Source organism: Ambystoma mexicanum, chromosome 3q (genome assembly GCF_040938575.1).
Source record: "Ambystoma mexicanum isolate Mex_15411 chromosome 3q, UKY_AmexF1_1, whole genome shotgun sequence".
NCBI classification, from domain to species: domain Eukaryota; kingdom Metazoa; phylum Chordata; class Amphibia; order Caudata; family Ambystomatidae; genus Ambystoma; species Ambystoma mexicanum.
In genome coordinates, this window is record NC_090926.1 from 147,216,304 (window position 1) to 147,241,300 (window position 24,997).

The window sequence follows — 24,997 nt, forward strand, 5'->3', positions numbered from 1 at the left end:
TCCGGTTATCCACTAAACACCTCCCAAGATGGGTACGTCCATCTAAACTCTCCCTGAGTTTCATTGGGCCATAAACCATCAAGGAACAAATCAATCCAGTTGTTTTCAGATTGACACTACCCAAGAGCCTTCACTGCATTCATCCAGTATTCCATGCCTCTTTGTTACATTCTTATATCCTGGATCCCTTCTCAAGAAAGATCAATCAACAAATACAAGGGAAAGACTCTTCTTCTATAGAATACAAGGTCACAGGGATACGAGATTCTAGATATCGAAGGGGTAGACTTCAATACCTGGTCCAGTGGAAAGGATATGCTGCAGCGGAAGACTCATGGGAACCTGTTTCCCACATTAATGCTCCCAGATTAATCTGACAGTTCTGTCATCTGCACCCAGAAAAACCTGGGTCATCTACCCATAAGAAGGGGCATACTGTCATGAATATGCGTGCTTGGAAGCTCTGGGCTAACTGGAAACTCTGCCAATTAAGTTCTGCTACATCTCTTCTGTCAACGTTCTATCGCTGATCAGCATCCATCCGGCGGTCACGTGATCGCTATTTCTAGGGCTTGCTCCGCCCCCTTCTTTGCATTGCAACCCTCATAGTTTTTCCACTTTGGTTACCAACGCTAGTTTTCCTGCTCTCTGCTCCTTCATCCTTGATCTGACTCCCCCCCCCGGATCTTTCCTGCCTTCTTGCCTCACTTTTGCTCTCGTCCTTTCGCTTGCCATCTTCCTGGATCTCTGCTTTTGTCCCGCCAGGCTGCTTGTTCTACTCAGTGTTTACTGCAATTGTCTACAGCTGCAACCGTCTACTGGCACAAACAAACCTCTACTACATCTGCCTGCCAGTGCTACCATTCTGCAGGGTTTTTTGTGCCTCCCTGGATTTTTCCCTGCTATTGGGCTGATTACGGGAGGCTCGCCCCTGACACCCTTTGTTACCATTCGTAGGGCATAGTGGCAACCTCCCGGAACAGACCCTATCTCTTCTACAAGAAGGGTACCTCCAAGCTGCGCTCAGAGGATGCCAGATCAAGAACCTTCAGATCCATCTGCCTCTTCCTCTTCAGCTGAGAGTGAAGGGGAACTTGAGGTGAGTTGTGAGAGTTGCACATGCACTCACTCCCAAACTCACCTAGCCTAGCTTTCACTCTGGACCTCTCCACTGGCCCACCCAAGCACTCCACTCGTCACATTCGCCCACTCTGCAGGCCCAACCACTTGCTTGGTGTTAGTATCCAATGGTCTTCTCTGCGGGCTCACCGTTCCCTATATTAGAGCGAGTATGCACCATGCCTCCTCTGCACCATATGTACACAGCCGCCTCTACAATGCCAAGCGCACTATTTTACATGATGTACCTCCTGAGGTACCCTTCCACCACGAGTCCACACCATAAGACAACACTAACTACCACATGCGTGTCCCTCTTTATACCCTAAAACAGGAAAAATCTCAATCATACAACTCTTACCCCAATGACATAACTATAAAATCGCTGGTACTACGTGCAACTCCTGTGTGATGGGATTCGCCACTAACTATGCACCTCTCCTGCGCCAATGCAGGTGTGCCCACACTCGCGTCCACTCTCTATTAGGTGGTACGCTCTAATTTCCAACACTACTGCAGCCGATAGTCCTGCCTCCTTGAGGATGCGTCCTAGATACCTTAGAAATCTATCCCTCCTACTATGCAGCGTGTCCCTGCAAGCTAATACTCATGTCCTAGAGATCCTCGAGTCCCCTTGGCCTTGAACCTCCAGCACGGGCTCACCCCTCCCACTGGCAGCGCTCAGGACCAGGCAGACCTTTACGAACTCGGTGTCTGCAGGGCCTCTTCGGTGATGTGCGTTGCTCAGGTCTGCAGTGGCCACCTCTCAGGGACATTGAAACTTACCGTTTGATTGGTCCTCCCAGAAACTCCACCATGTTCTGCTTCCCATTCCCATAATCACCTGCCGACAGGCACTTGTAGCTATGTGAATAGTTTTCTGGCTCAGGTCAACTTCCCCTGTGTCCCTGCGTGCCTGGGGGATTGGCTTGCCGCCCCGTCATTACATCACCCAGTGCTGTTTTAGCTGCATAGGTCTGCCCATGACGCGCAGACTGAGCTTTGTCTCCTCCCTGCTCCCTAATTCGGGGTGTGTTGATCATGTGTTCAGGGCAGGTTTCCCGGGTGAGGCCCAACTTGGAGGCCTCCCTGCTAAATGTGTTTACCTGGGATTTTCCCTATCTTGTAGTAATATGCATAGACTTGCTGGGCCATTTGCATACACAGTGCCACCCTACCCCCCTGTCGTGTTTCCCTGCGTGGCCTTTATTCATGGCGCTACTGCAGTTCGTTTGTGGGCCTGTGTTTTCCCCCTAAAAGGTACACCTTCCCTTCTTGCTTATTCCCACGGGTGGTAGGTGCGCCCCCCTATCTGGTGCTGAAGTAGAAGTGATGTCCGTTCTGTATATCTGCAAATAACCCTCTATTGAGTGACCACCCCTACTCAATGTCCTTAATACCCTTACTCACCCGACAAGCCCCTTGCACACCCATACAATTGAATGGGCTCTCACCTGGCAAAAACAAAATCGGGTGTTTTCGCACGCGGTGACAACACAAAAGATTGAGAACTATGCAATCCCCTTGCACGTCTATTGGCGCCAATAGAGAAATCACCAGCAAAAACAAAATCTTTTTTCCCCTACTTTTCAACTGAAAAGGTTGACAGGTATGTTAAGGGTGCAAGAGTCCTTTTTTTTGTTGGTGTATTTGTTTTCCAAATATTAAACCTTAAACACATTATAAAAATAAATGCCAGGTTCATCTCAAAAGAACATTTCATATACAACCAGTATACATTTTAAAAAATATACAATATTATAAAGGGAGGAAAATACCTTTCACACACATAAATTAACTGACGAGGCACAGTAGGGCTCAGTGCAATGAACTTTGCCCTCTGTAATCGGGGCATTTTAGAATGACACGTTTCTTATGAATAACGAGTGACTAAAAAACATAACAACAGAAACATGGCTCTAATATGGGACTTACTTCTTTTAATGAAAACGAACACGTCTTTAAATATAGTGTTACTTAATATAAACATAGAAAGAAATACCATTTTAATTTTAAAATTGAAGCAATCAGTATACCAAAACGATAATTTGCAAAGGGGGTTGATAAAAAACCTAATTCCATCTTCAACTTTACTTAAATGATGATAAAGTCTCTCTGCGTGGGGTTGGTTCGAGAAAAAAAATGTGTCAGGAATGTCAAAGATGGCCGCTGTAATTACTTAGTACTTACTTAGACCTTACCAGGCGCTCGCTCATCCTCCGACAACCCGCCAATAGTTATCTTTTTTATTTAGGTCTCCGCCCAGGAGGAGGTGACATCACAGGAGCGGGCGAGCTTGGTTTTGTCATAGCGGAACTGGTCTGAGATTTAAAAAGACAGTCTCTAATAGTAGTGTTTGTTCAGCTGTGGGGTCCTGGTGGAACGGCGAAGGTGACAGTAAGATGGTGTGCGGCGGATTTACGTGCTCCAAAAACGCGCTATGCGCGCTGAACGTGGTGTATATGGTGAGTCTTGCTAACTACAACGATTCTGTGTGTAAAATAAGGGTTGTGCTAACGGGGGCCTGTCTGGAGGGTTCGAGTGACAGAGAAGAAAGACTTTCGAGCCATAGATTGGGAAGGTAGCTGTTCTAGGAAGAAAAAAAAACATTAGACCAATTGTCTTCCAACAACTGTAAAGGCATTTCATTTTCTAGGCTTTAAAAATACCGTTACAATTAAAAAGACCATTGAGGCGTAGTTAGGTCGAGAAGTGTCATAGATGAAATACACTAGACTAGTCAGAGTTGCAGAGAAAAAAAAACGTTCTAGAAAAGTCAGTAAGCGTATATGCGAAGAGACCCTGCTGAAAGAAAGAAAGACTGCTAGCCTTAAATTATGGGGACGTGTTACACCACTGTTACGGTGCCTTAGATGAAATGGCAGAACCCCCCCCCCCCACCCCTTCCCATTATTCTAAAGTAAAGCAGGCAACATTCCGGGTTGGAAGTCGTCTTGCTTATCAGAAAGTATGATGCAAAGAGAAACACTCTGTAGAAGTTCTGGTGTAGCTTAGGGCTCAATTCATAATGTTTTTGTGACGCATTAAGAACTTCATGGACTGATTCACGGAGGGCAGTTAAACTTTTAACCTGTAGGCCTTAAAATACGAAAGTGTTTGTCCCATGGGGAATAGATGGAAAAGATTGGTAAGGGTGTGTGCGAAATGAAGGCGTTTCTCCTTGTCGGTGCCAACAAGCAGGGAGCTGCCGCTGAGCCGTAAAATAACTTGGTGTCCTGAAAATGTGTGAGGGAGGAGATGATCAGTAGATGAAACCAATATAGAACATGGATACACATATCTAAAGAATTATATATTGTAACCGTTTTATATCGTTAACAATCCATATCCAGATCAGCGTGTGACGGCACAAATCACGTAACTAGACAATAACTGTAAAATAAGATGGAATGTTCAAACCTTACGACAGCTGCATATACTTTAATACATGGCGGCCATGGTTTATTCGAAGTCTTAAATATGAAAAACGGAAGGGGTACCTGTAATAAATCTCTAGTCCTCCAGTTAATGATACAGGTGGGAATATAAAGCACATGGACTAGTAGATGGGAGATGACAGCACACAATACTTTCCAGCTTCGTTTATATTTCCAACCCTTTTTTATTTTTATTCAAAAAAGTTTCTTTTTTTATTTGTGTTTAATCACTAAAAAATTTTTACAAAGTATATTTTAGTTTGTGAATGGTTCTTATGAGGCTACTTGGGATACTGCTCTCGATTTTCGTTCTTGATGAGGCCAAGGACAAATACCGGTTTGTATATTGTCGTCCTCAGACTGAACCATGGCCCTATGGCAATTGAGATTTCCCAGAGTTCATTTTTTTTTTAAGGCAATATCCAAAAGTTTGGCTGCGGCCCTTGACCATCTGGTAGAATCACCAGAAATAAGCTGACACCAGCCAGTCTCTTCGCTTATTGTCGAAGGATAAGATATTAGCGGTGTCAAGTATGCCTCTCTTTCTGAAGACAATGCAGGACAAGACATCAAAAGATGTCTGACAGTTTGAAGTTGATCAGCGTTTTCACATAGACGACATGAAGCTGTTGTAGACTTTAATCTGATAGCCAGAATTTCTCTTGGCTTTTTCAGGGAATTTGTCGCAGTATTTTAATGGCACTTTTGGTTTATTGTGTCCAGGCGGAAGATGTTTGAGTAGCTTATGTGACAGAATGTTTTCATTTGTCAGGATCCAGTCTTGTTGCACTATTTTTTTCTTTTACTCTCCCAGGATTTGAGATTAGGAGTTCTTCCGAGCAGGCTATCTCATCCAGTTTGTCTTTCCGTTTCTTCACCCAAGCAGTTAATGGTTTGCACCCTCCTTTTTGGATTTCTTGTGCTACCACCTGGAAGATGGGGAGGGTGTCTGGGGAGACAATTTTTCTAAATAACTGGAGAGCACCTTGCTCCACTGATGCAGCAAGGGACGTGAGACCGAGTTCACGACGGATCGCCGCGATAGATGCTGATTTAGGGAGGGTCAGTACCGTCTTCCACACAAAACCTTTTAGCTTTTGCCATAGATCTTCCGAGAGGCTTAGGTTTGCACACATTCCATACGCTAGAGCAGGGACGACTTATAGAAATTTAGAGCTGGAATCCATGAAAACTTTCCAAATTTTCTATCGACGGCTTTGAATTGAGCTGTCAGGTTTTTTGTTTCGTCCCACAGAGCCTCCGTAGTGGTGTTTTCTTTCAATTGTCTATCCACACCCCAAGATATTTGTACTCGTTGACCTCTTCTAGTTTCTTGTTCTCCAGAAAACAGGCCGCAGTAGTTTTGCGGTCAGCTGTTGACTTGGTGAAGAGCAGGATTTTTGTTTTCTGAATATTGATTTCTAGGTTGTTTTCTTTCATGTAGGCGGAGAGATTTGCTAATTGTCGCTGTAGACCAATTTTTGTCTGGTCCATAAGGATCAGGTCGTCCGTGTACCATAGCCTAGGCACTTTTGACAGACCCACCTTAGGTGGAAATGAACGAATTTTCGCCTCAGTGTACTGGAAATCGCCTATGAAGGCAATAAACAGTGCTGGTGCCAGGGGGCAACCTTGCTTTACTCCACGGTTGGTTAAGATTTTGCTAGATAAGTGACCTTGCTGATTCAGACGAACACGTACAGAGGTTTGAGTGTGTAAAGCCATGATTGGATCCAGGATTGAGGTTGGGCAGTTCCAGAGTTTCTCGTGATCCAACATATCAAATGGTCGACCAGGGCCAAGTGTACTTTAGGAGCACCTGCTTTCACTGTTGCCTTGATGATGTTTAATATCAGGATGTTAATCATGGTCCCTGTGCCCTTCTGGAAGCCTGTCTGAAAGATGTCAGACGCCGGGGAAGCTTTAGCCCACTTCTGAAAATGCGTTAGTAGTAGAGTCACAAATATTTTTCCCAAAATGTCCAATAATGCAATGGGTCTATAATCTGCTGGATTTTCTCAGGAGCCCTTTTTGAAAATTGGGACCAGTATCACCTCTGTCCAAGTTGCCGGGATCTGTTTGGTTTTGTGGCAATGTATGAGAATTTCTTTTATAACTGCAGCCCAATCAGCTGGATGTTTTATGATGTCAAAGTTAGAAAGACCATCGGGGCTCGGGGCTCGGGGCTCTTGAGGTTTTCAGTAGTTTTATTACTCTCGGAATGTCTTCCACGTCAGTCAGTTGGATCCAGTGATTTTCAGAGTGATCAATTTTTCCAGCCGTGGACGCAGCAGGGGCTTCAAAAAGGGCGCTAAAAAACGATATCCAATTTTGTTCCGATACTGCATTTGCTATTGATGGGGCGTTCAGCCCATTGATGGTTTTTAAAACATTCCAGAAGTCTCTTGTGTTTTTTGAAGCAAGGGACTTCTGCATGGTCTCTGCATCGTTCTGATAAAGACTTGCTGCATGATGTTTTATCCACGATTTGTAGTGGCTTGCGCCCTTTCGGAATTCAGCCCAGGCCACTGTTGTTTGATGCCTTAGTGCAAAGTTTTTCAGGTTCCTTACTTCTCGTCTTTGTTACCACCAGCCGGTCCTAAGTATGCTTGTGCACGGGTTTCTTGCACTTTTTTCCTGAAAAGGCCACCCTATGGGGCAGGAGTAGAGGAAAGTAGTCTAGTCTTTTAGCAGGTAGGGTGTTTGTTCTAAACTGAGGGTCTGTGGTCAGGCTATCCTTTATGGCTTTGATGTTGTCAGGCGCAATCTAGACTGTTGCATGTTTGGCTCTACTTCTAAAACGTAGGTAAGCTTTTCCGGTATGTATGCGCCCCACGCTAGTTTTAGCAAGTTATGGTCACTTTCTAGAGTTTTCACAACTTTACAGGATGAAACAAGGGGGATCAGACCTTCAGTTACAAAGATATAGACCAGGGTAGCACAGGATTTGTCTCTTTCCCATGTTGGAATCTGGGTTTCAAAGTTTTTTATCGTAGTTGCGTTGTAAAGGTTTCTTGATTTCACCAGTTTAGACCACGCCAAACCCCTTTTTTTTTTTTCGGCCAGAAAGTGGGTTGAGATTGTTTTTTCAGATGTTGCCGAAGTTTTGCATTTGGCATTTAGATCACCGCAAACTATGAAGTTGTCAATTTCGAAGTCTGCGGTGATGGTGTCAATTGCGTCCGCCACTGCATTGCAGAATTTTTTTTGAAATTGTTCTTTCCGGGTTCCAATATAAGTTTATTATCGCAAGATCAGAGGTGATCCATGCAGCCTGCTCAGGGTCGTATCGCTGCCATGATGTCAAGGTGCCAAGCATACCGTAGGCTTCGATGATTTTTGTTTTTGGCGTGATACCTGAACCAATGCGGATTGCCGTTAGACCCGCAGAAGGCCTTACAGGCTGGAGAGATGTCTATTGTGAATCCATCAAGTGTCGGGGGATCTGACAGCCACGTTTCCTGTAAACATAGGATGTCGAAGCTTCCTAAATTTATGTTGCTCGGGCGAGTCAGGTGGTTCAAGCCTCTAGTGTTCCATGATGCCGTCATCAGGTCTTTATTGGCCGATTGCATATGTCTAAAACATCATTAAACAAAACAATAATGCCACGTAACTCACCCTTTCTCTCACTCATATTTTCCTCATCACACAGTTCAAATTGGTTTAACACAGAGTAGCACATCTGTCACTTTCTGTTCTTCAAGAATCAGACGCAACGCAGAAACTTCAGATAAACATTGATTACTTGTTAAGCGTGGATCCACTGTTGATACAAATACGGAAGGCTGACGCATATCGGGAGACTTATGTACATCTAATGTAACAAGGTACAGATATCAGAGTACTTTGAAGAGGACACATTGAACGTGTGAAGTTGTCTACCCCTTTCCGATTAAGACTGAAATAACTTGGAAGAGTCGAAAGAATAGGAGTTGGGATCTAACCAACACATCTTGACCTGCCGCATAATTATATTTGGAGATTGTGTGGCTCAATTTGGTGTATATGCAAGAAAATATACCCTGAGGAAGGTTGCAATAGTATGAGAGCACTATTGTTGATGCTTGATCATAGCAACTGAAACACGTGTCGACATGAAGATTTGTGGGAACAGCATACAGATATTGTCATCTAGAATTAATGAAGGGACCCGATGAGCATATAACTTTGAAGAACAGAACAGTGACCGATGTGCTGCTGTTACTGTGTTAAACAAATTTGGATTGTGTGATGAGGAAAATGAGTGAGAAAGAGTGAGCTACATGGTATTATTGTGGTGTTTAATGATGGTTTAGACATATGAAACATTTTTGAATAAAAATATAAAAAAGCTTGGAAATATAAACCAAGCTGGAAAGAATTGTGTGCTGTCATCTCCTATATACCAGTCCATGTGCTTTCTATACACCGTATTCGAAGTCTAAACCACAACATGGGTGGATAAATACCCACGTTCCTTCAATACTATTTTTCACAAAGCGTTCTGTCCCTGAAGGGCACGTCTACCGCAATGCATTGATGTGTGTAGCCAAAAGTGTGTCTCCTCCTGGTATTGATGGCCGCATGGTCTTCCAAAAGCACAAATCCAGTTGCTGTTCTTGTGGAGCCTGGAATTATGGGTGCAGAGAACTTGCCACTTAAAAGCAGATGCTGTTTTTTCCTAAGAACCTCATGTGGATCCCTAAAGTGGTGTCCTGGATAAGTCTTCGGACTTGTCTCTCCTCCAGTTTGTACTGAATAGTTTAATCATCACCCATATAACCCCTTAATCGATGGTCCACTTTATCTAAACTTTAAGTCAACCTAAACTTAAATCGGCTTTCTGAAAATAATATTGAAGGTGTTTACGAATCCTTATTGCTTTGTGTGCTACACACTGCTCCGTTTTTAAATACTTTTGAGTATTTTTTTTCTTCTTTTGCACATTGCACATACGCCTTTTTGTTTTCACATTTATTGTCTAGTTCTCAGTGAAGTAAGGCAGCAAGCCTTAATTTTCTTATTATATTGGTGGAATAGCAACAACCCCACGGACACAATTTGGTCTACTCCCAGCAGCAGGACAACTGCTCTGTGATTTTTTTTTTTAAGATGGGGATGTGTAGTATGTAGACTTAGAATGTAGGTGTGCATTCTAATAGAAAGTGGAATGGTAACAGAGTGTTATGGTTCTGGATGCATTCAGTCACAACTGACTATAGATTGCTAAATTCTTAACCCAAATCACAATGCGTTTTAAATATTTGTAGTTTTACACGTGTGAGTTTATCTCTGCTTACCTTTCCTCGTACCTGCCCCAAGTTTAGGAACTTCTATTGGATATTGGTCTGTGGGTAGTTAGTTTTGATAATACCATGGTAGCACAGGCCAGGAAAATCATTACCAGGAGTTGAGCGCACACAACGTTCCCTATACATATAAAAAAAAAATCCAATTAATGAAGTAAGGCTATTGACTGTTTGGGTCACTGGCATTATGAGAGAGATTACATGGGGGAGTAGGAGGATTATGTGGATAACGAACATCAAAATACTATAGGAAATTCTACTAGATGGGTGACCACTTCACCATCGCTGCCACACAAGCTTTGTGACTGGCAGAGCAGACTGGGCACTACAGGATCTTGAGCAAGAAGGAAACTCAGAACCAGGATCTAGGCCAGTAAAAGGTTGTTGGACCATTCATTCAAGGACCTAGACTTTGGGCATTAAATAGGCAGTGGATCGGGCTAAAGAGTATGCAAGCTGGCGGATTGTGGACAGGCCAGAATGACCTGATCTGGGCCAATTTGTTTTTGGTATGCATTTAATTTTCAGCAATTGTGTGACAACTTTCTGCGGCACACAGATGGGAAGGCGGGGGCTACTTTAGAGAAAGGGACGTTAAAAGTTTATTTTTTCTTGTTACTCATTTGAAAAAAATTACTTTCGAGATGCAATTTGGAAAGTGAGCTTTTCCTGGTTTGTTATCCTTGTTTTATGTTCAGTCGTTCACCCCGTCGTTTCATTGTTAAAGGATTGTGATAAACCAATAAAACAAAAAAACAATATTGGCGATAAACTGAGTCCTGAGCCATTAATAGAATACCTATTAAGTTTGCAGAAGATCTGTCTGCCATCTAAGTCTGCTACTGCCGATTTAAGAAGCATGACCTGAAAAATCTCTAGTTTTTCTAAATAACATGTTGTCCTCCTCTGTCAAGGCTTTATTCTAGTGCAGGCCTCATGATGGAACGACCATCGCTGTTGTGGCAAAAGGACTACTGCTTTGCAGCAGTACAGGGATGAGTAGTGGCTAAACTGCCTACTTGGGCACACACTACTACTCGACCAGCAATGCTCCCAATCGTAAAGGTAAAACCGACCAAGCCCAACGGGTATAACTCATTGCCTTTTGTGGTAATGTCAGGCCACATTATGTTCTCAGTAGGGGTGTGAAGTAGTAACCCAGTCATCTTTACTACAAAGGCGCCAAAACAGAGTGGCCAATCAAGGTTTAAAAAAAAAGATGCATTTTTTATTCAATCAAAATTGCAAATGTAGCACTTTGGTTGCTTGATCAGGCAACCAATTGCAGAAATGTCACTTTAAAGGATATGTTGGGATAGCGTCTTACAATCACTATGGTCCTAAAATGTGGAGCACAGGTACAGGGCTTCTCAACAGTATGTTTGATTTTAACGTTGGGCATCTCTGTGCGACCTTGCAGTCGAACTTGGTTCGAGATGCTGTGAATTGCGTGGATCCAGGCATCAATTGGCTTTGAGACGGGACTCTGCAATTTGAAACTATGCAGTTTGAATGGTCCGACTGACTCAGGTCGGCGGTCAATTATCGACGCTGCTGAGTCGAGTTGATGCACGATACTGTGGGACAACGTGGTTCAATGTGGTGCTCGAAGAAACGAGTCAAAGGCTTCCACAGCGGTGAGCCGATGCTTAAACTGAGAAAGCAATGAATGCTGCTGTTATGATGCAGAAGCTTGTTTGAAGATGGGAGGTGAGTAGTTTGAAGTTGTCGAGTGCCAAATCGGCACTGCAGGTCCTGTCTGATTGAAGAGCATTGAAGGCGATTCGAAGCAATACACAAAGGATTCCAACTTCTTTTGGGCTTAAGTTGGCTGGGACGCCCAATCCAAGGACTCTAGGACAAGGTTAGTCCGTCTTGCTCTGCTCTTCCAGTCCAGGTAGTTAAGTTGCCAGCTGCAGGTGCTCCTTCACTTCCAGTGAGTAGCCTGGTTTCAGTACAGCTGGCAGTCTTTGCCATGCCTGCAACTTCAAAGCCCCTTTGGTGTGGAGCACCCTGCTGTGAGGATTAACTTTACATAAGTTCCCATGATTTTTCCTGGTAAGAGATCTTATGCCTGAGAGGAGGCAGCGTCTTTCCTACAGGACGACAGCATCCTGGCATCTGTGAAGGCAGCAAGGCTTTACTGAATACACATTTCCCTCATGTACTTTACCATTTCTTTATTGGTTTTTACAATAAAAAGAACATCAATATACAATGACTTAGTGGTCATTTAAAAACAACAGAAACGATCGGTCTTATATTTCATAAGAAACTCCAAGTATCCTCATACTTATCCAGCCGCTCCTTTTTATGCGAAAAGACACACTTTCCCTACTGTAAAGAACCGACAACTATGCAGCCAGTCATCAGCACTTGGTTGAAGATCACTCTTCCATAATCTTAAAATATGCTTCGTAGCCATTAAAAGGGCCCTGTTTACTTCGAAAGAACCACCAGTGGACAGACCTATTTTGGCAGGTAACGGACCCAACCCATCGACCAGTGGCGTACGAGGGAGGGAAAGACTCCAAGACAAGATCTATACGCTGCAAGCCCTTGTCCCAGAATGGGTGAATCGTCCGGCATGACCAAAAACGTGGTACCCACCTCACTCTTGCAGTTCGAACAGATTATCTGGGAGCAGTTAACAGGATCACATTTGACACTTCTGATTTCAAAAAGTTGCTTTAATAATTGTGCTCTTTTATCATTTACTGTACCATAGCCAGGTGTCGGTTATTCTTCCGATGTTTTGAACTACAACTCCCTTCAGACCTATCCAGCATAGTCAATGGTGTGTTCATGTGAATTGTAGTCCAAAACATCAGGCGATCTGCAAGTTGCAGCCCCCTGATAGTTACTCTGCAACCAGACGGCTAAGGCAACAGTGATTACATTTTATATCCGAAATGCAGCAGGTTAAATTGCAGCCTGTCTGCAGTACCTTTGGGTTGACGGCAGCTGTCAGGAATTCACATGTAACCATTTGAATCTTCCCAATGCCACTGAAGTGCAAGTGCCCATTGGGAGACTGGTAGAGAAAGAGCACATGTGTTTTGGCATTGAGCTTCATAAGAGACTAGCTGAACCCGGCATTGCCCGGGCTTTCATTCCCTCATATGTACAGATAGCTGTGCAGATTGGTGAAAACGGTGTGGAATTGTATAAGGAACAACGCTTCGCCAAGCCACAAACCCATTTTGACTTTTGCAGAAATCCGGAGAAAGGGGCGGGGTTGGCGGGGTTGTCCAGATGTCGTGTAGCCAGTAATGTCCGGAGGTTCCTACGGGTGACTGTGCACAATTTGGTGCAGATTGGTCAAACTGTGTGGAATGTATAGGGAACATACGTGAAGCCACAAACCTACACATTGTGAAGCCACAAACCTACACATTTTCACTTTTATATAGATGGATGCGAGTCTGATTGCCCAACCCCCCCTTTCAGAAACCGAATTACCACATAATTGTACTTAATAAAAAATCAATCAAAAGCCAGGGCTTACACGCCCTGGCATGCTGTCACGGCTGAATTGTGCGTAGATGCTGAGCTTGTCTATGCAACTGAGCCGTAAGTTCACACACATCACTAGAGTGACCAGTGACTATCTGTCACAAGTTTAGCTGCACAGCACCAGTCTAGGTTTCGAAGTGCTACAGCACAGGTGCAAGTGTTCTGTTGAGTAAGCAAGTGCGGAGTAGTAACGGTAATGTGCTACCTTAGTCTTCAAAAGTATTTTGGGCAAAGTCTGAAATGTCTTGTGCGCGCTCCTGGTTCATACTAAATGTTGGCAATGGATGTGATGGGTGAGAAACGCAATGCTTTTGGTCGCCTGACTGATCATTGCTCAGAGTTTACTCTGTTACTTTGCTGACAATGGTGCACATGCCGGTGCAAAGAAATTGATATTGTAGTAAGAAAGGCACAAAGTGCTTTTGGGATGGTGAAAAGGCTATGTAGTCTTAATCGTCCACTATATCTCCAGCTAAGAGGAGCTCAACTCCCAGACACTGGACTGTGGTAACCACTTCCTCTTCATGTAGTTCTGCGGGTAAGCACCATGACAGAAGAGTCACACAGTGAAATGGAGGATCAATGGCTACTGTCTAGAAAAATTCATGGCAGATGATTGTTTAAGTGATTTCTGTCCCTAGGCTTGGCAATAAAATGCTTCTGCTTTGCAGGTTGCCCAAAATTTGATACACCCCAGTTGAAGGTGTAAATTACTTCATAGCTTTGCTTGATGGCCTCTGAAACACTGTTCCATAATATACAACTTAAAATCTCAGCAGGCCATTCTAGATTGCTTTTGTCAGACAGGTTATCGGCCATGTTCTGCATCTGTTTTGGAAAGGCCACCAAATGTTAACCTAATCTGTGGCTCGACCTCAGCCTGGCAGCATGGTTTGTGTACTATGCAAGCCATCTTTTCTAAACATAGAAATATGTGACATATGACCTTACGGTTAGTTTTCAGGCCATCTTTTTAAACATTTCAGGTTTATAAAAGATGGTTTTGAGTACATAATTCAAGCCATCTTTTATAAAGCTTTGACTACGGACAAAATTGTCCATCGATAAAGCTTTATAGAAGATGGCTTGAATTGTGTACTTTTCAAGCCATCTTTTATAAACCTTGAAAAATGTCGAGGAATCCCCAGGTTCGCCGAGGGTTAAAGACCCCTCGGTGACCTGGGGAAACAAAGGGACAGTAACTGCCTCTGGTGACCTCTCGTGAGGGGTCACCAGAGGCAGTTACTATGATGGACGGAAGTGGCAGCCAGCCTCAGCGTCGCTGTGGCTGGCTGGCACTTCTGTCAGCTCGCCTGACTTCATGGCAGGCGCATCTCCCATCACGGCTGCGGCCGTGACGGGATAATGCATCCCGCCAATGTTGCAGTGGGGCTGGCAGGGCCCCTGCTCAGCCCCACTTTCTGGAGACTGCCGGGCCCCGGCGCCGGCCCACTTAAAGCACTGGTTCCAGATCTCAGAGCCTTCCAGATGCCCCCGGGGATATCAGGTGAGCGTAACAGTTACAGAGGAGTGGTCTGATAAAGTGCTGTTACATATAAAATCCTATGCAGTGAGGAAAGCTATTCTAATGGCAAGAGAGGAATTGCTTTTCTTTGGCTTTGAGCTATCATCGGAAACGGATGTGCAAGACATTCAGCAAGATCCATTGAACTTGACTTCAGAAAATGCATTGTCTAATGAACAGACGGAATGCTTTAAGAAAGATGCTTAACAGCAATTCTGCTAATGCCATAATATCGGGAAGGAATCAAGGTAATGGATGAAAAACAAAGAGCCCACCAGTGAATGCAGATCACAATCGTTAGCAATCAATAACGAAGTGCAATGCACACTCATCTCGTGGAATACAAGAGGATTTCAACATCTTTTTAATGAATTTCCTCTTTCCTTGGATAGTAACTTTGTAATTTGTTTACAGGAAGCGTGGCTTCGCGAAGTACCAATTAGAGATGGCTACCAAGTGTTGTTAAACCCGGCTGGAAAAAACAAGGGACGCCAAATTCAGGTTTGATAACACGGGTGAAAATTGGCACTGGTTGGGAAGTGAAATCAACAGAAAATACAAATATTTTTGTTCAAGGAACTGTCTTACAGCAAAAGAATTCAAATGCTAAGACAAATATTACTTATTAATACGTATTGGAACACTACGAAGATGGAGACGGGGAATTATTTAAATTGAATAACAACTTTATTGATCGTCTTTTTGTTGATCTAACAATCATCCTATGTGGAGATTTGAATTTCCCTTGGTTTTCGAAAATGACAGAACAGGGAAATCACTGTCAAGATGTGATGCAAGAGTGTCACGTAGAGGAATTTGCTGGAAATTAGCCTTAGAATCCCACAATTGTGATATGGTAAATGGCAATGTGAAGGGTGATATCCCTCCGAAAGACACCTGGCATCGGAACGACAGTCACAAAACACTGGATTATATTTGAATCTCAACCAACATGTGGCATAAACTTGATAAAATGACTTATACTGACTTTAAGAAGCCTTCACAATGTGTTGGAGTTGACTTGGCAGATGCACTGCGTGAAACCTGCACAAAATAATTTCATCGAAAAACTGTGGATCAGTTGTGGAGCCAATAGGTTAAGGATTTCTCCCCCCCTCAAATGGATGAATAAATAAAGCATAATGATATCGTTGACAGGGGCATATGAACAAATAAACTATGCGCCTCTACTGTTGCAATTCAAAAGTAGTTTACAACACAAAAAATGGAACGCTGCAAATTAATAAACATGTCTGTACTCTAGCTGTCAGTACTGCAAAAAAGAACATGCACAAAGACATTAGAGTCTAAAGAAAACACCAGGTAGTCATGCTGGACTTGCCATTAAAAAACAAAAATACCGAAATTGGGCGAAATCGTTTGCATGCATACGTGATCAGGAGCATGCAGAATTGAGCCAGGATCTTATAAAGAAATATAAGACATGAGGGAAATATAGATTATTTTATAGAGGTTCACTAAATTAAGGTGCTATGCTGTCAAATGGTGTTTCTGAAAGTGCATGGACAAAACACTTTGATGCTGTGTTCTTCAATAGATCAAAAGCCGTAATTAATAATTCTGAAGCATGGAATGTACGTGAGACACCTGAGGATATCTGGCAGGCAATTGCCAATCTGAAAAACTCCAGAGCAGCAGGGCCTGACGGTCTCACAAATATAATGCTGAAGGCCCACAAAGAACATTGGGCAAAATGTATCAAGATATTGTTCATTCAAATTTCTGAGTCAAAATACTCCCACAGTCGTGGGTAACTGCAGTGATGGTGCCGATTTTCAAGAAGGGCAGTCAGGACGATCCGACCAACTATTGCCCGATTGCCCTTCTTGATTCCATCGGCAAGATTTTTGCCACCTTCCTGCAGCAAAAACTGACGAAATGGGCAACAAAAGACGGAATATTAGTCTGTCGCCAAACCGGCTTTACTAAGGGAGTTGGAACTGAAGTGAATTTAATACTATTAAAACTAGAAGCAATGAAAAGGAAGACTCTTTCTTGTTTTTGTAGATATGCGTCAAGCATTTGATAGTATCAACCGTGAGATGTTGTGGGAAAAACTTTAAAGTGGTCATCCCCTGAGACTATAATTCACCCAGTTATGGCACTACACGAAAATACAAGCATTTGTGTGCGAATAAACGAAACTGGAGATGCGACGAGTAAGGGTGTGAAACAAGGCTACCCGTTGGCTGCCGTGCTACTCAAGATGTTCAATGCAGATATTCCTGAGGCTTTGAATCCATTAAATTGTTTTCCGCCCAAAATTAAATGGTCAGCATATCAGTTGGGCTATTTACGCAAAAGATCTGGTGTTAATAGATTCTACGGAGATCGGTCTGCAAAGACTACTTGCGACTCTACAAAAATATTAACAACTGAACAATTTAGAGATAAATGGTGAAAAAACAAAAATTCGGACTATTGGACCAAAAGCAGGTCCAAGGAATAAAAACTATAGATGGACAGTAGGCGATGACGTTATTGAAATAACATCAGAAATCCGTTATCTGGGATCCTTTTCAATGCGTCCATCCGGGAACTGAGTTGGGTAGAAGATCTGATTCGACGAATGACTTGCTTCTCTTTACAAGGAGTGAAATTGCATGCAGAATATGCAAAGTTCTCCCTTATCCCGGTGTGGACGTTCTACTAAAGAAAAAAAGTAATTCGGGCAATTTTTGAGGCCGATGCAGGATGGAACATAAACTACAGAATATGGCCTTATCTGGAAGGATTATTTTGGAGACGTGTGTTGAGAAACACGTCAATGATTGCAATTCGGACCAAACTTGCTCTAGAACAATTATATGGCACAGTGCTGTGGAGATGAATATCAGTTATGAGAAAAATGTATTTAAATCCCCCAGCATATGAGATTCTTGCGCCTTCGACAAATAATTCGTATTCTGGTTTATTGGTGTCCTGGGTAAACTCACTGATGATTCTCAATGACGCAGACAGAAAAATGGAAACTGTGCTTTCGTGTCCACAATTAGCAGAACAAAATTGAAACAATGGAGTTGGATCATAGGAACCACACAATTTCCTTCACGATATCATTGTGAAATTCTTGAGATTAAGACTAAATGCATATAAAACCAAAGAACTGTTGTTCATAAAACATGATAAAGACACTAAAGATAACAAATGCAGATATTGTATGGCAGCAGTAGAAACTACGAAACGTGATTGTAGAATGTCCTAATTTAAGAGATCAAAGTCTTCAAAAATGTGCCCCCTTGAACAATAATATGGAAGATTGGTGGTTCACGATGTTGAGTGGACAAAAAGTACAGTTAACTTGTGCAGTTGTTGAATATTTAGACAACATACTTAGCTGAGATATGCAGAGAGAATTAGTCAGACGATTGGACTTCTAATTATAGAAACGGGGGTGAGGGGGTTTGTAAAATTTGATGTTGAAAACATTTTGTGATAAAAGTTTGGATAAACTAAATGTAACCATTTTTTAAAAGGGAGAAAAAAAATGTGAAGGCTCTAACTCAGGAGAGTGCAGATCAGGAAAGAAAGCCGGAATGACCACCTCCTGAGAACGATGGTACAGAGAGGAGACTTTAGGTACAAAGGAAGGGTCCCACCACAGGACCAGAGCTTCCTCTCAGACTACCAGAACTGAAGGCTGACGCAGGAGGGCCCCAATTTTTTTTCTTTCTTTTAAAATTATTTTTTTCTTCTTCAGTCCCCCCCCGATTTTCCCCCCTCCCACCCAACCAACGCTGGGCCGCAGTAACTGCAATCGAAAAGGTAGTTTTGAGCGTTAACCTCTTGAGCTCGACATTGTCCAGTGGCTCAAAGTAGCAAGCACCAAAGGAGGATTTCTTCCACCCCAACCCCTCTCCTTCGACAGCCTCGAGACCAGAACACCCTCAGCAGGATGTGGCCAGGAAATCATAAAGGCCTGAATGGCCAACCATTAAGAACAGAGTAGAGACCGCCAACCCCTTCTCAGACCCCTCCATGGAGCAACTTTAAAATGACTGACAAACTAACACCAGAACACCAAGCCCGATCATTTGACCAACGAAGGTTGTAAGACTTGAGCGTAGAGGACCTACGCGCCTTCTTCACTGTCCAAGCAACATCGGCTGAAAGGGTTAATTTCTACAGACCCCCAGTGGAGGGGACAATGGGAGGGAGGGGCTGGCGGTAGTTGCCCCCTTTTCAATGGAGATGCTGAACGTTGCAGTGGAAGGCAAAGGGGTCCAACCTGGGACGGCTGAACCACAGATACCGCCAGATAAAACTCGGTGAAGGGACATCTCAAGACCGGAAATACCCTGCTGAGATGGTCTGCAATCATTGTCCACTCGCAGCACATGGACTGGCCGCAAGGAGATCAGGCGATCCTCCACCCATACTTCGCTGGATGAAGCCAGATCAGAGGGGGGGTGGGGGGACGGGGGGGGCTGGGCCCTCCTGATGGTTGATCGAAATCCAGAGCAGCGGTATTGTCCGTCCAAACCAGAACATCCTTTCCCAGGAAGACCACCACCAGAGCCTGCATAACTGCAGCCATCTCCTTCCAATTGGAGGACCACCGCATGTCCAGAAGAGACCACTTTGCCAGATGAGGCAAGTCCTGGAGGTCGCCCCCCCCCCCCCCCCATCCATCCCAGGCCACTGGCCTCAGTAGTAAGAAGTGATCAGTAGGCCAGATGAGGTGCGTACCAGGCCTTGTTACGCATGGAAATCTTGTAAATACGACAGCTTTATTTTCCTGTGTACATTTACACATAGGTTTAGAGCAGAGGGCAGTGCAAAGGTCGGGTTACTTGACGGAAACCAGAAGGCTTCTTTTGATTTTTATCTACAGGGATGTTCACGCAAGCCACCTCTGAAACAGAATGTATTTATCTGAAGCCTTTTTAAAAAAAAAAAAAAAAAAAAAAAAAACTGCACACTGATAAAAGGAATGGTTTCTTTGCATTCAGCTTCAGAAGCACTGTGTATTTTCCTAGAATTTTCGGATTGTATAATTAATAAGAGGAAAACTAAGTTGCAATTGAGAATTAATATTTTGTAGCAAATGCGTGTAGGCAAACCAGTATTGCACAATTTGTATTTTTCAGAGTTCCGGTGCTATGTGCATAATTATGTAGAGGCAGATCATTTTTTACACTCTAATTATAAAAACAGAATGGTAAATATGCACAGTATAGTTTACATCCATTCAACCTTGCAGTCAATGGGGTACATTACTATAAATGGTCAGTGGCAGCAGAGCCTTTGCTCAAGTGTGAGTAATTGTCATTACACCAATCGCAAGTGTTTTAGCCTCTCAAATCTTCAGGACTACAATTAAAACATCCAAAACCTAACTCTCCAGGAAGTGCAAGCGCTGTTCAAAAACAAACCAAGGGAAGTTACATTGGTAATTGAAATAGAAACTCAGCAAAACTGTTCCAGTGATAATCCAGATGGGTATTTAACTTTATATAGCGCTTCATGAATGGTTCATCCAACATCTAGGTACTGTGATTATTATACCTCAGTCGATAATGAGTTAACCAACCTCTGAAGGATGTTAGCAATAAGATAGCTCAGCCGGTTGAGTACTCGTTGTTGCAATCTGTGCACGATCTGTAGGTTTGAATCCCGGCAAGGCCAACTCAGCCTTTCATCCTTTCGTGGTCGATGGAGTACCAACTTTGGTTTGGTGAGAATTGTGATCAATATGTTTTATGTACAGCGCTTTGCCAAAAGCGCTATAACCATTAGATTAGTTATGGAATTTAGCATGGAGTCTGTGCCTCTCTGCACTTTGTGTCATAAAATTTGCATACCATTAGGTAGTGATAACTCCAGGAAATTAGTACTTTCATTAAACATAAAAAGACAATTCTGCTATCGAACCTCAAAACACCTAATACAATTCATGTTTGCTTTACTATGTAATTGGCTAGGTTTTTGTGTTGTCAATATTTAAATATATACAGGAGAGATCAAATGGCCAGACCTTAGAGAAATAATGAAAGGTGTATTCTGTCACAATGCAGAAAGCTGCCACATAGGAAGGATTTCCATATAGTTTTTGCACACATTGCCTGAATGTCACATACATTTTACTCTCTTGCAAAGGAGAAAAGTCATTTTTACTCAATCTAAAAAATCTCATTTACTCTCCAAGTTTAAAAATGGGGAGTAAAATAGTCCCACCTCAAAATCTTATCTGGAGCACTGAGTAAGGCTGAGGACAAGGGTACATCCCTCCGGCCACAGATGGAACCTGGCCAACCACCAGTGGAGAGACCCAGATGGCAGAGGTAATCCGGATCAAGGACTCATGTCGCAGGGACTCTGGGTGCCAATGGAACAGCAGGTGACGCACACAAACTGTCTCAAATGCAGGGGACCACAAAGGCACAGGAAGCCATCTGACCCTAGAAACACAAGTTCCCTGGTCATAGCCCAGCTTCTGCGCAAGAGATCCTTCCAGAGTGACTGTAGCCGGGAGGCCCTGTTCAGCGGAAGCCAAACCAACCCATCCCGGGTGCAGAACTGGGCACCGACTGTAGAGTTTGAGCGGGCGAGAAGTGGGACTTTGGAAGATTGAACAAAAATCTCCACTGAACTAGGGCACAACAGACAAGATGAAGATGGGCCACTACCCGGAGCTGGGACCCAGCCTGCATCAACCAAGTAGAGGGACACCTGAATCCCGGCCAGGTGCAACAATGCCACTGGGGAGCCAACCGCTTTAAGAAGACCTGCCGTGCAGATTTGAGACCGAGGGCAGAACCCAGAGTGATACTGTCCCACGGCAAACCGCAGGCAGCGCTGAGGACTCCGGAAGATCAGGACATGGTTATAAGCGCCCTGCAGGTCTAGGGGAAAGCAACCAATCCCCTTGCAATATATCCACAATGACGGACTGCAGTGTCTCCGTCTTTTAAGTGCAGAGTCTGAATCGAGGCATTCAGGGGCTGCAGGTTGATGAGAAGTGATCAACTCCAACCGGCTTGGGGACAAGAAACACCTGGGAATGGAACCGTCCCTCAATGACACTGGGACAATAGCTGCTTCTGAAGGTGGTCTTGGAGGGCCATGCGCAAGGCTAGCCATCGACTGACCTCCCACCCGAAGACCAGAGGAGGAGAGAAAAAGTCTGGCTGGTACCCTAGGCGAACTGTGGAACAAGCCCAGGTGTCGGAGGCAAATGGGTTCCAGATCCGAAATAAATGAGGGGGGGATGCCCAGCGTGGGCATCGGGACTTCTGAGGCTTAGGCACCTGGGACAATGGAAAGGAACACGGAAACCTTGTTTCTTATCTGCCCAGGGACGAGAAGCATAAGACTTGCGAGTGCGACAACACCGGAAGATGCAGGTGCCACCTTCTTACTCCACTTGTGTATGCTTCTCCTCCTTAAAAACCCAGTTAACTTTAGACTCCAGAGTGTCCCTAAACAACTTTCGACCTTCAAAGGGTAGCTTCAAAGCTGTGGGCTTCTGAGACCCCTCCACCTTCTAATCCCAAAGACACAAATGCTGCCTGCCATAAACTGTGGCACCCACAGCCTAAGCAGTATAGCGTAGAGCATCATAACATGGGTTCAAAATGAACTTTGTCCGTCTCTGCAAGTCCGAAAGGGGCTGGAAACAGTCAGTGCCATCATCCAGAGACTACTGCAGCATCTGAAAACCAGCCAACATGGTGCCTGCAGAATAGGAGCTATGGGTGTTGGACTTCCAAGCCAGATGAGACCCCCACGTAAGTTTTATTTAAAAAAAAAAAGTTTTGGGGGGGGGTCAAATCCACCTTTTCAGCTGATGGCTGCTTCATCCGCTGACATTGAGGAACTGGCCACCGGCTGGCTAGAATGTCATCCACCTCCACAGTGGCAAGCAGTCTGGACTCTTCACCCCTGAGCGGGTACAATTTGTGCCATGAACCATGGCATGGTGATCTGTTCCAGGCAGACCCACTCATGCAGGATCTTGTCCCTAATGTCCGATATCAAGGGAAGACCCAACTTGGGAGAATGCTTGTACTGTCAACTAGTAAGCTCAGCACCCTGTTCCACCACTGATGGCTCCTGAATTCCCACAGATGCACAGATCTAGTCCATCACCAGCTAGACCTTGTCCTTGTCTAGGTACTTTCCGTTGGCTTCCAGATCCTCGGAGGAAAGGGCGGACCCAGAGGCACCAGAAGGAGATGAAGAAGAAACTGCGGCAGGCTTGGACCCACCAAGACCAGCTGCATGGCTGGACATTAACTCCTTTTAATAAGCAACTTGCCATCGGTTACATGTGATCATATCTCAGAATAAAACAAAGCATGAGTTTTGAACGTATACTCCTTTTTAAATCTTTTCCCCACCCCCAAAAACTACTTTTCCTATTCCCAACCACGTATGTATAGTTTAAAAAATTCATTCTTTTTTTATTGTGGAATTGTTTAAACATCCATTCGTTGTTTTATATTCCCTTGAATCCAGGAGTAGCCACCTTCTCCGCTTAACAGGTGAAGAGGAAGATGCCACCTCCACATGATGCCATTTTAGCAGAGTGCTTTCCCATATCGGAGCAAGCCGAGCCAACTGAAAACCCCTCCAGAGGCCAAGGGGGAAAAGGCTGGGAACCCGAGCACTCTGCTAAATGTCATCTCCGAGCACTCCCCAGCTGATGATTTGCGCAATCCCAACCACGCATAGGCTCAGACATGCCCAAGCTTGGGGAACCAGAGCTGCAACCGTAGAATGGTAACGGGAGGGGGCGGGGCCTACTCCGGAAACCTGGTAGAGCCCACCCCCAGGGGAGCAGTAACGCAGCAGTGAACTAGAGTTGCCCAGTAAATTGCCAGCGGGCACACCCAGGAGGTGGCCTGCCCCGACATGAACACCTGGAAGTCCTGCAACAACCCCCGCACCCCCTCATCTGAGGGCGAGGGTGGTGCACGTAAAACCCCGGCCCCAAACCCAGAAGCTGGAGACAAAACAGGAGGCCAACCGACACACCCCAAAAGTCGGAGATCACTGGAAACATCCGGAGGACCCCACAACCCTGCAGGGGGCTCAGCAGGCATCCATGTGCCCGGCCTGCCTCTAAGCCCTGCAGTGGAGCCGCTGAGCGAGGGCCACCTGCTGTTGCCACGCCAAACCTACGCCCCCCCCTCAAGCCCAGCAAGAGGATCCAGAACCTAGTAGTAGAAGCTAGTAGCTTGCAACGTGAGAAATTTACACCTATCCTGTGGCATATTGTGTTCTCCGTATTTTAATACTAAGGTCACGCAGAATAGTTGCCCTACAGTTAGAGGTTGCATAGGCTAGTTTGTTCCTGAAATTCAGGAGTGAGGGTAGGAGAGGCTGAACATCAGTAAGTAATCATGCGCTGTATCTTGTCAGTTCCCTCGCAATTTAAAAACTACTCCAATTTAGGGTTTTCAGGACGCCCCACACCCCAAAAATGGACAGGAAGTCCAAATGGTTATTCACGCACTGTCGCCACACCCTGCTCCTAGTATAATCCCTGGGCTCTTTAAAAAAACCCCACCCCCCCCGTCTCACCCCCCCCCCCCCACCCATCAGTGTCTGGACTCCCTCATCCCAGTCCCTGGGCTCTCACCACCCCACCATAGACCATGGGCTCTTCACACCCTGCTCCCACCACTATCCCTGGCTCCTTGCTTACCTCCCCTCCCCCCACGTCCCCTGCCCTCCAACCATCCTGCCTGTAGTTGCAATCTATTACACGTCGTCCAGCCATCACTCTTCAGTGTTGCATTTGTCACCCGGTTTGATAAGAGACCAGCTCTGACCTGGGTCAATAGAATGGCCTAGAATGGCCTAGAGGACCAAGCTACAACTCGCTGATGTCCAATGAGGCTGAAACAAATCCAGATGCTTCTTGGGTCTGGTCCAGAAGGGATGTGGCCTAGCAGTTCCGGCTGGACAATCCCTTTTGGGGTGGGACCAAGCTGACTTGCAAATTCTTTGCCCTTCTGTAATGCTATGGTCGGCTGAAGAACTATGGTCTGTATGGTGGGGTTTCCGGAGCAATGCCTGTAATTGTAATTTATTCCAAATTTTCGAGCCAACCTCTTTGGAGTTGGAATCGTAAGTGCAGG

At 44.6% G+C, this 24,997-nt stretch overlaps 1 protein-coding gene across 1 annotated transcript in view; it reads left to right on the top strand.

Moving 5' to 3' along the window:
• The first annotated feature begins 3,365 nt into the window (after positions 1-3,365).
• The window catches only part of TSPAN31 (tetraspanin 31), a 345,617-nt gene continuing 323,985 nt past the window's right edge, over positions 3,366-24,997 (top strand). Inside the window, exon 1 of the mRNA XM_069653349.1 lies at positions 3,366-3,584. Within this exon, the coding sequence (XP_069509450.1) occupies positions 3,522-3,584 (63 nt within the window). The 5' untranslated portion in view covers positions 3,366-3,521. The remainder of the gene's footprint in view (positions 3,585-24,997) is intronic.